This window comes from Leptodactylus fuscus, chromosome 1, assembly GCF_031893055.1.
Source record: "Leptodactylus fuscus isolate aLepFus1 chromosome 1, aLepFus1.hap2, whole genome shotgun sequence".
Classification (NCBI taxonomy): domain Eukaryota; kingdom Metazoa; phylum Chordata; class Amphibia; order Anura; family Leptodactylidae; genus Leptodactylus; species Leptodactylus fuscus.
Genome location: NC_134265.1, coordinates 106,346,286 through 106,362,422, shown reverse-complemented (window position 1 = coordinate 106,362,422; position 16,137 = coordinate 106,346,286). Strand labels below are relative to the sequence as shown.

Here is a 16,137-nt window from a genome sequence, read left to right as displayed (position 1 = left end):
ACTGCTGTGCAGGGCAAGAGCCAAAGTCACTTGATTCGCAGGACTACCAGGTAGAATGTTTTGGAATATTTCAGCGATATACCAAAACATCTTTAGATGGGAATACTGTTTTATTGGGCAATTGTGAACCAAGCTGGCTGTCACAGATTACTCCTATTTAGATCTAAAACTACTAGATTTACATTAGGTTCACATCTGCATTCGGGTTTCCGTTTGTGGGTCTGCTTGAGATCCCACAAATGGAAACCTAGACCGGTTAAAAAAGTGGTTACCCACGGAAACTGGCAGACCCCAGAGCTATAATAGGGTCCACTGGGTTTCCACCTGAAAAATGCAGAGGTCTTTTCTCTCTGCATTTTTTAAGCTGAATAATGGAAAGAATGCAACAAGCGCTGGTGTGTATCCAGGGTTAGAGATATTGTTTGCACTTTGTTAACAAATATGAAATACAATTAAAATACATGTGTTACCCATTTGCTGAATGACCATAACTAGAGAAAGATGATGGTTTATTTGATTCAAACTTAGAAAATTTTTTACATGAAGCATCGTCTGAACGTTGTCCAGTTCTCTTTGGTTGCGCTGCTCAGTCATATCCAACTGCTGCTTCAGGGATTGAATCTCATGCTCCTTCTGTTCCAACTCCCACTTCAGATCTTCTACCTGGATAAAAGGGAGACACAATGTATTAGATATACGAATGTTTCTGCAGACAATAAAGCCCTAAAAGCAAAGGACAGATTTGTTTGTCACAGAAATGTTTGCCCTAATATTAGTATACTGCATAACTGTTAAAACGATAACTGCTATTCTGTAATTTGTGTGGTATTGATAGATCTTCCCTGCTCATTCCCAGAATACTTCATTTCAAGCAGGTTTATTATTGTAAAACAAATAAATGATTAATTAAACAAAACTGCTGAAAATAAAACTAAGCCAAATTTATTTAGAGAGGTTCACCGCTTACCACGAAGTATCCTCCAGAAGAGCAATACAGCTATCAGCTGTAGAGATGAGCGAGTAGTATTCGATCGAATACCTCCCCTGCATAGTTAATGGTGTAAAAAAAAGTGCCAAGGAAGGTGGGAGGGGAATCGACTTTTTTCAGCGTTTACCGCGTGGTAGTCGACAGAGTACACCGATTACTATGCAGGGGAGGTATTCGATCGAATACTACTTACTCACTCATCTCTAATCAGCTGTAATTGTGAGGCAAACTTAGAGAAAAGGTTAATTTTCCTACAGCACCACAAGAGGGGAAATTACGCATTACACAGTGCCCATTCACATCAGTGGTGGTGTTTGTAATACTAGTCAGGACAGATCCTCCAGAATGAGAGATGTTCACTATTAACCACTCAATGGCAAAGAGATAAGGGATCCTCATTCATGACTATGAATTCCCTAACAGCATACAAATTATCTATCTATCTGATATAGATATATCTATCTATATATGAGAGAGAGAGAAAAAAAAAAAATATTGTTCTAAACTAGATAGCCCCTTTAACCACGGAAGACTTAGTCCTCATGATTTAAGTTTAAGCCTAATTTTACCATTTGCCAATTTCTTATTACCGTATATACGCCGACTTTTTCAGCACATTTTTCATGCTGAAAAAGCTCTCCTCGGCTCATACACGAGTCAGGATCCATGGAGCACAGAAAACTGGAAGGACCTGGAAGGATTTTTAGGTTGTGAGCTGGGAAAGCCCGTCTCCCTCCATGCCTCCGCTTGATCGCCTTTCCTCCATCACCGTGGGCTCCCTCAATGTGAGAGGCCTTCATAGTCCAGAGAAGCGCTCCGTACTCTTCAATCTGCTCAAAGGTAAGCGCCTTCATGTTGTGTTTTTGCAGGAAACTCACCATTGCTCTACCAAGCCATACAAGTTGACTAATGCTTGGTTTCCTCATGCATAGCTCTTCTCCCGACCCGAAATCCAGAGGGACTAGTATCTTGATTTCTCGCTCCCTGCCTTGGGAACATTTGGAGACTCGCACTGATTCTGAGGGGAGACTTGTTATGGTCAAGGGTCGTATCTCCTCTCAGCTTTTTACTTTTGTTTCTTTGTATTTACCTAACTCGGGACAGGGTCGTGCTCTTAGTTCTTACTTAGGACTGTTGGACGGCTTTGTGGAGGGCTTCCTGGTGGCGGGGGGGGACCTCAATCTGGTCCTAGACCCTTCATTGGACTCTTCTGCTGGCGTCTCTTCTCACCCTTACTCGTTCATCAGGAGGGTTAAGAGGGATCTTCATTCCCACCAACTTGTGGACTCCTGGAGGTTACTCCACCCATTAGATAGGGATTACTCCTATTATTCTCCGGTCCATCACCGCTACTCTCGTATCGATTACCTCTTTATCCGTCACCAACATCTCCATTCTTTATTGGCTGCGGAAGTCGACAACATTACTTTCTCCGACCATGCATTGGTTACTTTGTCTGTTTCCTTGTCCTCCCCTATTCCCTTCCAGCGTCAATGGAAACTTAACGCATCACTTCTTGATGACGTAACAATCTTGGATGACATTAAGACCCGGTTGGGGGAATACTTTGAGAGGGAGGAACTGTCGGGGATTGCTCCCCCAATGGTGTGGGAAGCTCACAAATGTTTTATCCGGGGTATCCTGTTGCAACATGGTTCCCGCTTGAACAAGGAACGCCGGGCTTGCATTGAATCTCTGCTGCAGCGGATCCGCTCATTGGAACTTCTTCATAAACGCCAAATCACTCCTGATGTTTATTCTCAGCTTGCCAACGCCCGAGAAGAATTGCGTAAGCTTGTCACTGATAGGGTGAAGGGTACTCTAGCTAAATGTAGACGTCATTTTTACGAGTTCGGAAATAAGAGCGGGCGTTCCCTAGCTAGGGCCCTTCGGGTTCAGCAGTCCTCCACCTATGTTTCATGCACCGGTTCCGCCCAGGGTACTCGATTACACATGCCCCTCGATATTGCGGCTGCCTTTCGGGACTACTATGCCTCTTTGTATTCTGTAGACTCTGGCCCTTCTCCTCTCCCTGAAACGGAGTTCCGAGATCGCATTCGCTCTTATCTCTCCTCCTCTGGTCTCCCGTCGCTGTCCCTAGAGGACTTGACGGCCTTGGAATCTCCTATTGTTGAAGAGGAAATTTCTTTAGCTATCTCCAGTATGGCAACTGGTAAGGCCCCAGGCCCAGACAGCTTTACCTTGGTATACTATAAGAAACTTGGCCCTGAACTCCGCCCCAGACTGTTGAAAGTTTTCAACTCTCTCACCGATGGCTCGGCCCTTTGTCGTGACTCCCTCTGTGCTCACATAGCGGTTATCCCCAAACCCGGAAAGGACCCTCTTCTGTGCTCTAACTACCGCCCCATTTCGCTAATTAATGTTGACCTAAAAATTTTAGCCAAGATCCTTGCGACCCGTTTATCGAACTTGTTAGGAAATATTGTTCACCCGGATCAAGCTGGATTTTTACCCGGCCGTGAGGCTCGAGATAATACTACCAAAGCTATCAACCTCATGTATGGAGCTAAACAATCGGGCTCTCCTCTCATGCTTCTTTCAACTGACGCTGAGAAAGCCTTCGACAGGGTCAACTGGCGGTTCATGGAAGAGACCCTGTTACATATTGGCCTTGGAAATCGCATGATGAGTTGGATCATGGCTCTATACTCCCTCCCTACAGCGATGGTCAGGGTGAACGGTTTATTGTCCCAATCCTTCCCTATCCGAAATGGTACTAGGCAAGGATGCCCCCTCTCGCCTCTCATTTTCGTCCTGACTCTTGAACCCTTCCTCTGCCAGGTTCGAGCCGACCCGAACATCTCAGGCGCTGCTCATTCTTCCCGTTTATACAAAGTGGCGGCTTATGCAGACGACTTGCTGTTTTTTCTCTCCTCCCCGCATGTCTTTCTTCCGGCTCTGATGCTCGCCTTTCAGGTTTACTCGACCCTTTCGAATTTTAAAATCAACTTTTCGAAGTCGGAAGCCCTTAATGTGACCCTTCCCTCCTCGGCGGCCACCTCCTTGAGTCAATCTTTCCCTTTTCATTGGGCCTCCACTTCTCTCAAATATTTGGGGGTTTATCTTACTCCGGACCCGAAAGATCTCTTTCGTTGCAACTTCCCCCCACTTCTGGCGTCTATCAGGGCTGATTGTACTCGATGGTCCGCTGGAGCCTTTACTTGGTTCGGGAGATGCGCGATTTTTAAAATGAACATTCTCCCTCGTCTTCTCTACTTGATGCAGGCGCTTCCCATTCACATCCCTCTGTCTTTTCTTAGATCCCTCACTTCCGTCCAACTGAAGTTCATCTGGTCGGGCAGACCCGCCCGAGTGAGCAAGGCTTTTCTCTTTCGTCCCAAGAGTTGCGGTGGTTTATCGCTTCCGGACCTGAAGTCCTATTACTTGGCTACCCACCTGACTCGTGTCGTGGACTGGTGTAGGCATGCTGTTTCTAAACCTTGGGTCTACATCGAACAGGCATTCTCTCCGATCCCTTTGCAGGTTGCCCCGTGGTTAGACTCCTCCTCATTGTCATCTCTCTTTTCTCACCCTACCCTTTGTCCCACGCTTCGGATTTGTTCCAGAGGCCTTGTTCGCTCCACTCTCCTCCCTGAGGATTCCGCTTTTTTTCCAGTGCTGGGCAATCCTGCCTTTCCACCTGGAATGTTTGACCGAGTTTTTCGTAATTGGCGCCGTCATGGGATTTTCCGTGCCTGTCACTTCCAGGGCGCAGGGGGATGGACTACACTTCTGAATTCCCAGGCCCCTCCTGAGCTGCCCCCTTTGGATGCTTGGCGGGGGATGCAACTTCGTCACTTTTTACATTCTCTCCCTGCTCCTGCAGTGTTCCGCGTCGAACCTACCCCCTTGGAGAAGATTTGTGTTGGTGCTGGCCCCCTTCGCCACTCCCTCTCGCTCACTTACCGGATCCTGGTTGAACCTCCAGAGGATTTTGTTCCGCCGTTCTTGCTGAAATGGGAATCTGATTTGTCCCTTTCCCTCTCTCAGGAGCAGCGTAGGCGCATTTTTCGCCTTTCTCATACTGCTTCCATCAGCTCTCGCCACCAGGAGGCCAGCTACAAAATCTTGTCCCGATGGTATAGGGTTCCTACGAGACTCCATGCTATGTTTCCTCAGGTCTCCCCATTATGTTGGCACTGTGGCGATGAGGAAGGCACACTGCTACACATTTTTTGGTCCTGTCCTGCCCTTTCGTCCTTCTGGGACGGGGTCAAGCGGATAACCCTCCAGCTTACTGAAACTTCTCACCATTTGGGCCCTGCCCTGTTCCTCCTTAATCATTGTAAGTCTTCTGTAAAGGTCTTTAAGCGCTCCCTACTTAGATTCCTGATCCTCGCTGCCCGGGCTTGTATCCCCCTTTTTTGGAAACGAGTGGATCCTCCTCCTCTCTCCCTCTGGATTTCGAAGGTCAACGAGATAATGCGCATGGAAAATCTCACGTCTTTCCTGCATGGCACGACTGAGGCGTACATCAAAACCTGGTTCTACTGGTTCAGGTTTCAACAGTCTGCAGAGTACCGGACGCTTCTGGGTTCTGACCCCTCCTCTGATTGATGCTCTTGTTGTTCGTCTCAGGTATTTGACCAGTGGTTCCTCCCGAGCCCTTCCCAACTGGCTGTGGTATGGATGACCTGACGAGCGCTCTCACTGGTTTCCTGACTGCTCACACTCACCCCTACCTACCCTTTCACCCCCCACATTTAGTCCTCTCCCCCACCCATCTGTCCCACTAACCCCCTCCCTCCTCCTCCCCCCCCCCTTTTTCCTTTTTCTTTGTTGTTTTCTTTGTCTTTAATTTTTTTTATTTTATTTTATTTATTTTTTTTATTCTTCTATGATTGTATTTTGTGTTGCACTGTGTGCTTTTTCTGTTCGCAGGGCGGGTGTTCGCCCTGTAACTTGTAATTGTTTTTTCTTTTCTTATTGTATAAAAAAAAAAAAAATTTCAATAAAGTTTGAGTTACAAAAAAAGGACCTGGAAGGAGGAGGTCCTTTAGTGCTACTGCTCTGTGATTGGCTTGTCATGAGGTTACGTGACTGTGATGTCATCAAAGGTCCTGTAGCTACTGGCATGTAACATCTGCAGATAAGGTTGAATCTAAATCCTAGTAGCTCCGCCCACACCAGAGTCTGATCACATGGTCATGACATCATCAGAAGTCCTTTAGCACACTAGGATTTAGCATCTATCCTGCAGATGAGTGGCAGGGATTCATTGTGTCTTATGGAAGATGTCTGTTGTATGGAGGAGAGGAAACTGCAGTAAAGTGACACACAGGTACCTTCCTTTAGTTACTCTGCCTATTAATGTCAGGCATTTGGGGTTATTAATTTAGTTTCAGTAACTCCATGTGCCTCACATTAATAACAGTTAACCCCATCATGTCCCTCATTAACCCCGTGTGCCCCATATAAGGTTTACTAATATGTGAGACACATGAGGGTACTAATGATGGACCTTAATTATGAAGATACCTAATTATTACCTCCATATGTAAAAAAAAAACAAAAACGGTAACTCTTATGTGAGGCACACGGGGTTAATGTGAGGGACATGATGGGGTTAACTGCTATTACTATGAAGCACATGGAGTTACTAAGCTGTAATGCATATGACCAGACTTTTTATCTGCAATGGTGGATTTCCCTCTCGGCTTATACTCGAGTCAATAAGTTTTCCCAGTTTTTTGTGATATAATTAGGGGTCTCTGCTTATATTCGGGTCGGCTTATACTCGAGTATATACAGTACCTCTTGATTAACTTGTGGCTTCTTGGCAAGTTGATCATCTAGCTCCTTCTGGAGGAATACCAACTGGGATCGCGCTTCAGCCAATTCCTGCTGAAACTGTGACAGCTCCAGAGAATTCTTCTCATCCAGAGACCTGTAAGATGACATCCCAACAATACATTACTAATTGTGATATGTGGAGTGCTATACACCCCCTCAAATACTTCACCCTGCTATAGAATGTAGTTTTACCCATGACAACTTACTTGGTATCTTTTTGCATTTGGCATAGCGAAATCTTAGAGATTTAATTTTCCTCCCTGGTACTTACTGCAGTTTTTCAGCTTCTGCTTGAAGTGCTTGAATCATCTGTTCTTTTGACTGAAGTTCTTTCTTAACCTCACTTAGCTCCAGTGTTGCAGCCCTGTAGTGCCTCCTGTTGTGTGCTGCTTCTGTCTTAGCAGCAGCAACCTATGAACAGACCACAATGTGAACTTCTAGAACTTTGGAAGTAGAAATGTTACCACAATAGATTCCTAAACTAAACTAAATTCCTAACTTTTCTAATCAGTATCAGCATTGACAAAGATACTTTACAAGTAAATATCACCAAAATAAAATATGTGTTGTGAACTTTACTTTATCCTAGTAAGAACAAAGCAAGGATATGAATGCTTCGATTGTGATGCATGCTTTACCTGCTCAGCCAGATTTGTGACTTTTGCTTTCTCTTTTTCCAAAGCATCTTGCAGACTCCCTACTAGTTCTCTCATTTGCCTATCTTCCTCTTCTTTACGTTTCAGGACTGCTTGAACCTGTTGAACGAATAGGAACTATCACACATGTACAAGGGATTCTGATCATAAAGTAAAGCTTAAAGTGATTCAATCATTAAAATGCAATTTTTTTCTCTCTAACACATAGGAATAGCCTTAAGAAAGGCTATTCTTCTCCTACCTTTAGATGTCTTCTCCGCGCCGCCGTTCGGTAGATATCCCGGTTTTCTTCTGTATACAAATGAGTTCTCTCGCAGCACTGAGGGCGGTCTCCAGTGCTCCAACAGCACAAGCGGTGTCCCCAATGCTAACTGTGCCAGCCCGCAGCAATTTTCCTGTGGCCGCTTACACAGTAAAATGGTATAAGCAGCCATTTTCTTGTGGCTGCTTACACAGTAAGCTGGGTTACTAGTTTAATTGGATTCATATAATTATACGACTCGTGTTTTCAGGACAGCCAATTGATTGCCAAGAATAAAGCACTTTGGATGAATTTAAATATATGTACCTGTAAGTTTAACTGTACCAAATCTGCCTCTCTCTTCGCCAGAGCAGCCTCAAGTATACTATTGTGTTCACGTAGAGTAGCATTGGATTGTCCAAGTCCAGCCAGCTTCCCTCGTTCATGTTCTAATTCTAGTGTAAGTTTCTTGTTGAGGTCTTCCAATTTTTTTATTTTTCTTTTAAAACCGCGAGATTCCTGCAGCTGCATTATGGAATAAATATTAAAATACTGGTAAAGGAGATGACTGGGGAGCAGTACACATATTCACTATAAAAAACTTAAAGGAGTTGTGCAGGACTAGAAACCATGGTTGTTTTTTGTTTTTGTTTTTTGTTGTTTTTTTTTTTTTTTTTTTTGGGGGGGGGGGTTCACAGGAAGCGATATCATGTCCGATGGCCACATGGCTATGTTGCAGCTTGGTCCCTTTCGTTTTATGGGACTGGACTGTAGCTTTAGCATGTGATCAACAGACATGAGGTCACTTTCTGAGGAAGAAAAAAGTACCCATGTTTTCTATTCCTGCATAAGCCCTTTATGACAAATTTTTCTTCCTTAAGCAATTTTCCAGCTGACTTAAATGTGTCAGATTTATACATTTCATGTTGTTTATTTTGGTGTAAAATAGTGGTGTAATGTAAGACTCCTTGTAGCCATGCCTCTTTTCTAGATACTTTTCAAAACAGTCTAATAAGGCATAAAAATGGTCCAAAACATTTAAATAATCTGGGACACTTCACCTTAGGTTTTAAGACGGTTTTGCCATCTGATAAACTCTTACAGTAATTTCAATGTAAAGTTAGGCAACACAGAAATAAGTCTTTTACTGCACATTCTAATATTCAGTATTGCTCACCTCATCTTCTAGCTCAAGAACTTTCTCTCTATATTCTTCAAGTTCTTGGCTGGTGAGTGATATGACCTCTTGCAGCTCACGTTCCAGCATGGCTTTACTATGACTTACAGCTTGTAATTCACTTTTCATTCCATTCAATTTTTCCTGCATACATGACATTAAAAAGCATTGTTGTTATAAATATAATATCTATGACCTGTAGATAAGATTTTTTTTTATATCATTTTCTAGATCATTTCTCAAGATACCTGAAAAGCTTGACTGTCTCCTCCTTCTGATATTTGCGCTTTAAGCTTATTAAGCTCAGACTCCATTGTTTCTTTTGCTGTCAGCGCTTCCTGAAGACGTCGGCTCAAGATTCCAACTGCATTCTCATATGCTTTGTGTTTGACTTTCATCTCTTTCTGAGCACTGGTCAAGTCTGAACCCAGTCTCTTCATTCTCTGCTTCTGTTCTGTAATTGCTCTTAAAGATCAGCAAAGGAGGACTAGTTTAGGATAGTTCCATTAAAATTATACACAGGTATACTCTCCTCTAAAATTGTCTAACAAGTCACCTTCACTACTACTGTTTAGCACAATAAACCAATGTTTTTTAAAATACATTTTCTGTTTTCAGTAAGGTCACTGGTTACTAAGGTTGTTGTTTTTTTTAATCTTTATTTAATAATTTTTCCAATACAAGAATAACAAAAGGAGGAAAAAGCTTTTATTGCAAGAAACAGCACAGAAAATGCAGTGCAAATAATATCATAACATCTTTAAACAAATGAGGGTGGGTGGGGGTTGTAAGGTAGTCTCAACCACACAAGAGACAACCATGTAATGAGGCAGTAACGTACATGAAGGGTACCAGAAAAGAAAGAGGAAGGGCAAATGAAGAATAAAAGACAAAGAAGCCAGAGCAAAAGTGTGTGCGTGGGGGATTATGTCGGAAGGTTTAAGTATCATGGCAAGTGTGGAGGGACCAAGGTTCCCAGGTAGAGAGAAAGCTAGATCTTAACAGGAAGGTCCCAACTGCGAAGCTCTTCAAATCTGTAAAGTTGGTTAACCTTTCTCCCTTCATTGAGAAATAGAAGGGGGTCTGCCATTTCAGAGGGATCAATAGTTTAGCTGCCTGGATAAACAAGGTAATAAGGCAAGACTTTATAGGGGAGAAATTAAGAGAAGAGGCCCAGAGCAAAATGGTTTCTGGGCACAGCTTTAGATCCACATGACATATGGTCTTGATCTTTCCCTCAATCGCCTCCTAGAAAGGATGAATTTTAGGGCAGGTGACCCATATGTGCGAGAGGGACCCCTTGGAGAGGTCGCAATGCCAGCACAAATCAGAAATAGAGGAGTTAATCCTGTGGAGAAAAACTGGGGATCTATACCATCTGGTGAGCAACTTAAACAAATTTTCCTGAATTTTGACACACCTGGAGAAACCATGGGAGCATAACAGAATTTAGTTTTCTCAAGCCAGTTGGGTCCCTCAGAGGAAGAGAGCCTGCCCTTTAACATTCCTTTTTTACTCTTTTAACCCCTTCCCGACATTCGCCGTAATAGTACGGCGCTGCAGGGAAGGGCTTCCCGCAAACTGCCGTACTATTACTGCGGATGCATGGTGCGCACACAGAAACTGTGTGCGCACCATGCACAGCGGGTGTCAGCCGTGATACACGGCTGACAATGCCCTGTAACACCCGCGGTCGGAACCGGGTCCGATCGCGGGTGTTAACCCCTGATATGCCAGCGATCAACATGACCGCCGGCACCTCCGGGGTTACAGTGTAGTATGGTGCCGATCGGCACCCCCCGCGCCGGTTTCGAGGGGTGCCGGTGTTCGTAGGGGGCAGCCCGGGGTCTGATCAGTGACCCCGGGTCTTCCCCATCACTTACCCCGTCCTCGCTCCTGGCTGATCCTGCCGTAAATGAAGCTGTCAGCCTGTGCGTCTACACAGGCTGACAGCTTCCTATACACTGCAATACACGTGTAACACGTGTATTGCAGCGTATCTCTATTGAAGCAGTGATCAGCCGATCACTGCTTCAATCCCCCAAGGGGACAGAAAAAAAAAGTTAGAAAAAAGTAAAAATAAAAAAAAAGTTTAAATAAGTTTAAAATAAAATAAATAAAGCCCCAAAAATCCCATATTCCCCATATAAAATGTTTTATTATGTAAAATAAAGAAAAATAGAAAAAAACATTACATATTTGGTATCGCCGCGTCCGTAACAACCTGAACAATAGAATTAAAACATTATTTAACCCGAACGGCGTAAAAAAAACCCGTAGCAAACCGCACAAAATAATGATTATTCACCACCTTTCCCTTACAAAATGCTCAATAAAAAGTAATCAAATGGTCAGATGAAAACCAAAATGGTACCAATAAAAAGAAGAGGTGTTCCTGCAAAAAATAAGCCCTCAACCAGCTCTGTCTAGCGAAAAATAAAAATGTTATGCCTTTCAGAAGATGGCGATGCAAAAATAATGATTTTTTTCCCTAAATTGAATTTTATTGTGCACAAATAGCAAAGCATTAAAAAATAATATAAATGAGGTATCGCCGTAACCGTACCGACCCGCAGAATAAAGGTAACATGTTACTTATGCTGTACGATGCGCGGGAAAAAAAAAAAATGCTAAAAAGCAATGCCAGAATTGATGTTTCCTTTTACATCCCACCCAGAAAGAGTTAATAAAATGTAGTCAATAAGTTACAGGTCCCAAAATGGTGGCATTGAAAAGCACATCTAATACCGCAAACAATAAGCCCTCATATGGCCACATTGCCGGAAAATAAAAATCAAGCTTGTACAATGTGAAGACAAAAACACTAAAAGTCGCCAAATCATTAGAACGTAAGTGGCTGCGACTAGAAGGAAATGTGTAAGCGGTGCGAGTGTTTTCAGGGGACACCCCATATTTAGAGCTGATGAGAGAGAACATACCAGCGCTGATCCCCCAGAATGCCCCTCTTCCCCGTCCGTGTCATAGGAGCTAGTGGGAAAATAAAATAGAATTTGGTGTGCCCAATTTACTCCGCACAGCTTACACATTCACTTCGGGGTTACTAATGCTCACTACATCACTTGATAAATTCTTTGAGGGGTGCGGTTTTCACAATGGGGTCACTTTCTAGAGGTTTCCACTGTTTTGACACCTCAAGGGCTTTGTAAATGCGACATGGCTCCTGAAACTGATCACAGCCAGAACTGCCCTCTAAAAGCTCCTTGGCGCGCCTTTCCTTCTGCGTCTCGCGGTGCCTCCATATATTAGTTTACACCCACAAGTGGGGTACTATGGTAGTCGGGAGAACTTGCCTAACAAATTGTGGGATGCGTTTTCTCCTTTAACCCCTTGTGAATGTGCAAATTCTAGGGCTAAACGAAAATATTAGTAAAATAAATTCAAATTTGAAAATTTCACCTCCATTTTGTATTAATTCCTGTTAAGCACTTATAGGGTTAAACTACTAGGTATATGTTGTTTTGGCTTATTTAAGGGGTGCAGTTTTGAAAATGGGGTGATTTATGGGGGGCTTTAATACAAGGGTCTTTCAAAACCCCTTCATAACTGGATTAGGCTCTTTAAAAAATGGGTTTTGGAAATTTCTTGAAAATTTTGAATATTGTTGTTTCACTTGTAAATCTTATAATGTCCGTAAAAATTAAAAGGGCGCCTAAAGTTTGATGCCGACATAAAGCAGAGATCTGGAACATGAGATTTATGATATAATTTTGGCGGTCTGACTATCTGTATGTAATGTACATCATTTCAAACTTTATAAAATGCATATTTTTCAAAATTTCCACCAAATTTCAATTTTTTTCATAATTAAACACAAAACATATCAACCAAAATTTACCACTAACATGAAGTACAATGTGTTACGAAAAAACAATCTTAAAATCACTTTGGTAAGTTAAAGCGTTCCAAAGTTATTGCCATATAAAGTGACACATGTCAGTTTTGAAAAATCGAGCTTGGTCAGGAAGTCAAAAAGTGCCATCGGCGGGAAGGGGTTAATGGAAAACAGCAGCATGCCACTTTATTTTTCAGTCCAAAAAAGAAAAAAATCTCCTGGCAGAAGGGACCCTCCGATATTATTATTAGAACACCAGATGTTCACCATTGTGTGAACCAAGATTTAATGAGACCAGGTAAATAATAAAAAACTACACAAAAATTTTTACTTACTTCTTAGCTTCATTTTGTAATAATTCTACTTGTTCTTTTAGTGCAGCATTGTCCTGGGTTACAGATATTAGCTGATCTTTATCAAACTGTATGGACTACAAGATAAAAAGACAAGACACATGACATAATGACAAAAACATGACTGCTTATACACTTCCTACTGATCTGCATAAATAAAGGTGATTTAGCACACACTTCAAAGTTACTGTTCTACAATAAACAGAATTAGGTAGTAGTCATGCTTCCATCAGAATCCATTACCACCATACACCAGATATAAGCATGAGAGCTCCAGAGAAAAAGAAAGGAAAGCAGGGTTTGTTTTTTTAAAGACAATCTATCTTAAATTATAGCTTAGGAAAATAGGACTATTGGCTTGGATCACAGTTTAATCATCATTACATGGTTCTCTATGAGTTACTTATGCTCAGGATGTGCAAACACCAAGCACGCCAGCTCAAGAAAATTCCATCCCATTAAATACAAACCTAATCTACTTATTTTACAAGGGCTTTCATCCCCCTTTACCTGTAAACGGCTTTCCATTTCATCTCTGTCATTTTGAGCAGCTTGAAGATGAGATTCAAGTTCTTCCATCTGCTGTTGCAACTTAGACATTTCCTTCATAATCCGGGCTTTTTCCACCTCTACTGCAGATTTCTCACCATGAATCTTCAGCAGCTCTTTTCTAAGTTCTTTCACCTCTGAATCTAACTTTTTCTTGGTAGCTTTCAGTTCACAGATGAGTTGGTCTTTGGAGCTAGCATCCCTACGATAGGCTTCTACCATCACCTACCATCCCAAAAGAAAAGATTAATAGATAAATGAATAGTTTGTGAAAAGGCTGCATTAAGATACAACACTAAGTTCATAATTTGCATTTTTACTTTTAATTTTATTTTTATTTTTTTAAACAAACATAAAAAGCAATTAGGAGTGAAAAATTTCTTAGTCTCTTTGCTTCTTAATTCAGACTACAAAAAAACTGCATCAAAATGCAAAGTGTGACCTAAGCTTTACTATGATCTCTGATATTTCGAGATGATAGGCTAGCAGCATAACATATTTCTCAAATTATTATTCTTAGGTTCCCCTTGTTTAATATCATTCACTATGAAAAATTTTTATATCAGCAACACATACCTGACTAAACCACCACTATTCAGCATCCTCATGCACACTTAGGGTTTTTTAGGCATATGTTTAGTATTTCTGACTGATGGAATACAGACATTGATTTCAATGAAATTATTCATGACTATATAGATTTACATACCGTGAGTCTATAAAAGTAAGAACTCAAACAGGCTCTATTTTGGTCTGGTTCACTGATTACAGATGCCCTTTAAAGTCTATAGGTCAATGAAAAAAGGGGCTGCATACAGATGCCATCTGTTTGGTTTTTTTATCTGTTTTTCATTGTTCAATCTCAATAAAAAAGTAAAACAAATAAATACATTTCTAAAATGGTTGAACTGGCTTCCACCTATGTGAATGAAAGTGAAATAAACCGCTGACAACACAACCATAAAATCCTTTTTTTGTGTGTGTGGTGGAATAAGGCTTTCTAAGGCAAGTTTACTTTTAGGGCTTACAGCATGAACTTAGGTTCAGTATGTACATTACATTAACTTATATTACGATTTACAGCAAGGCTGCTATAAAAACCCCTATGCATTCAAAATAAGTTTGAGACATTAAACATACATATCAGTATAACCATATTATAGGGAAATAGTTTCTGCAATAAAGTAGTTATAAAAGGGGATTTTATTTTAATTCATTTTATTTTTTAAGAACTCACTTTCTGTTGAACAAACTGTTCCTTCACTTTCTGGGTTTGCTTCTTGAGATTATTATTCTCTTGCTGCAGGGTTTCCACCTACAAAGAATAAGTTTAAACAAAATTAGCAAAATGTTAGAACAAAAGTTCAAAGCAATTCATACATACTGAACTAATGTGTTGTCCAGGAATTATATTTTTTTCCCCAGGAGGCCAGGGAAGGTATTTAAAAAAAAAAAAAAAATTACCTGTCCCCGGTGATCCAGTGCATTTGTTCTGGCGGGAGGAGTCCTCAGCACACGTGACTGCTGAGGAAAATCAGCAACCTCAATGGCCTAAGAAAAAGAACCAGGATGCCACTGGTGATGTATGTAACAGACGTCCCGGTTCTTTTCCTTAGGCCGCTGACTGGCCTCCATTGGCACCGATTGACTAGACAGCAGCCTGGGACACCAGAGCACTGGGAACATGCGAGTTTGTTTATTGTTTGTTTGGGTTTTTGTTTTGTTTTTTATTATTTTTCATCTTCCTTAGCCTCCCAGGAAAAAAAACAAAAAAAAAAGTGTCATTCCTAGACAACCCCTTTAAGCTAGGTTTAAGCACTTAAAACAAAACATGGCATAAAGACCATGAATTTGTTTTATTCCATTACCTGTCCAGATTTGACAGCAATATCATGTCGCAGTTTTTCCAAAACTTCTGCTGCAGCTTCAGTTCCCTCTTCTAGTTTTTTTGCTCCCTGATCCAGGTCAGTTTGCTCCATCTTAGCTGCCTGTAATGCAACTTCTAGAACAATCTTTTGATTTTGAAGATACTGGATAGAATCATCTTTTGAAGACAGATCATTTTGTAGCTCGACAAGCCTGGCTTCAAGTTCATCATATCTCATCTGGAGATCATCCATAGACTGATCTTTGGTGTTTAGAGTTTCTTGGGTTGAAGTAAGCTGTCTCAAGATCTCTAGATGTTCCTGCTGAAGTGCTTCGAGTTGCAGATCTTTTTGGTTCAAATTCAGCTTCAACTAATTTAAAAAAAATGCAAATCCAAAATTAGATTGATCAGTTGTTTACTTTAGCCAACCATAATACATGCCAATAAATTATAGCCAATATACCTGTTCTACTTCTTGCTCCAAAGCAGTGGCAGAATCTGCAAGTTTCTGAAGCTGCTCCCTCTCCATCTCAAATTCATCTAATTTTCTCTGGAGATCTTCTTCCACCATGTGTTTTGCTTCTTGGATCTGATGGAATGCAGCCTCCTGATCCAACATGTCAGCCTATAAGGAATTAA

General features: G+C 41.6%; 2 protein-coding genes across 3 annotated transcripts in view; both read right to left on the bottom strand.

Annotated features, from left to right (window-relative positions):
- Positions 1 to 16,137, bottom strand: part of GOLGA3 (golgin A3) — a 37,425-nt gene that overhangs the window by 5,439 nt on the left and 15,849 nt on the right. For both annotated transcript variants that reach the window (XM_075275172.1, XM_075275182.1), the window contains 12 exons: positions 15,962 to 16,123; positions 15,500 to 15,868; positions 14,869 to 14,946; positions 13,593 to 13,856; positions 13,065 to 13,159; positions 9,125 to 9,341; positions 8,877 to 9,020; positions 8,027 to 8,224; positions 7,441 to 7,557; positions 7,074 to 7,213; positions 6,764 to 6,896; positions 541 to 663 (listed from right to left, as the gene is read on the bottom strand). In XM_075275172.1, the coding sequence (XP_075131273.1) occupies positions 541 to 663; positions 6,764 to 6,896; positions 7,074 to 7,213; positions 7,441 to 7,557; positions 8,027 to 8,224; positions 8,877 to 9,020; positions 9,125 to 9,341; positions 13,065 to 13,159; positions 13,593 to 13,856; positions 14,869 to 14,946; positions 15,500 to 15,868; positions 15,962 to 16,123 (2,040 nt within the window). The remainder of the gene's footprint in view (positions 1 to 540; positions 664 to 6,763; positions 6,897 to 7,073; positions 7,214 to 7,440; positions 7,558 to 8,026; positions 8,225 to 8,876; positions 9,021 to 9,124; positions 9,342 to 13,064; positions 13,160 to 13,592; positions 13,857 to 14,868; positions 14,947 to 15,499; positions 15,869 to 15,961; positions 16,124 to 16,137) is intronic.
- ANKLE2 (ankyrin repeat and LEM domain containing 2) overlaps positions 1 to 16,137 on the bottom strand; it is an 82,613-nt gene that overhangs the window by 62,584 nt on the left and 3,892 nt on the right. The gene's annotated exons all lie outside the window — the stretch shown is intronic.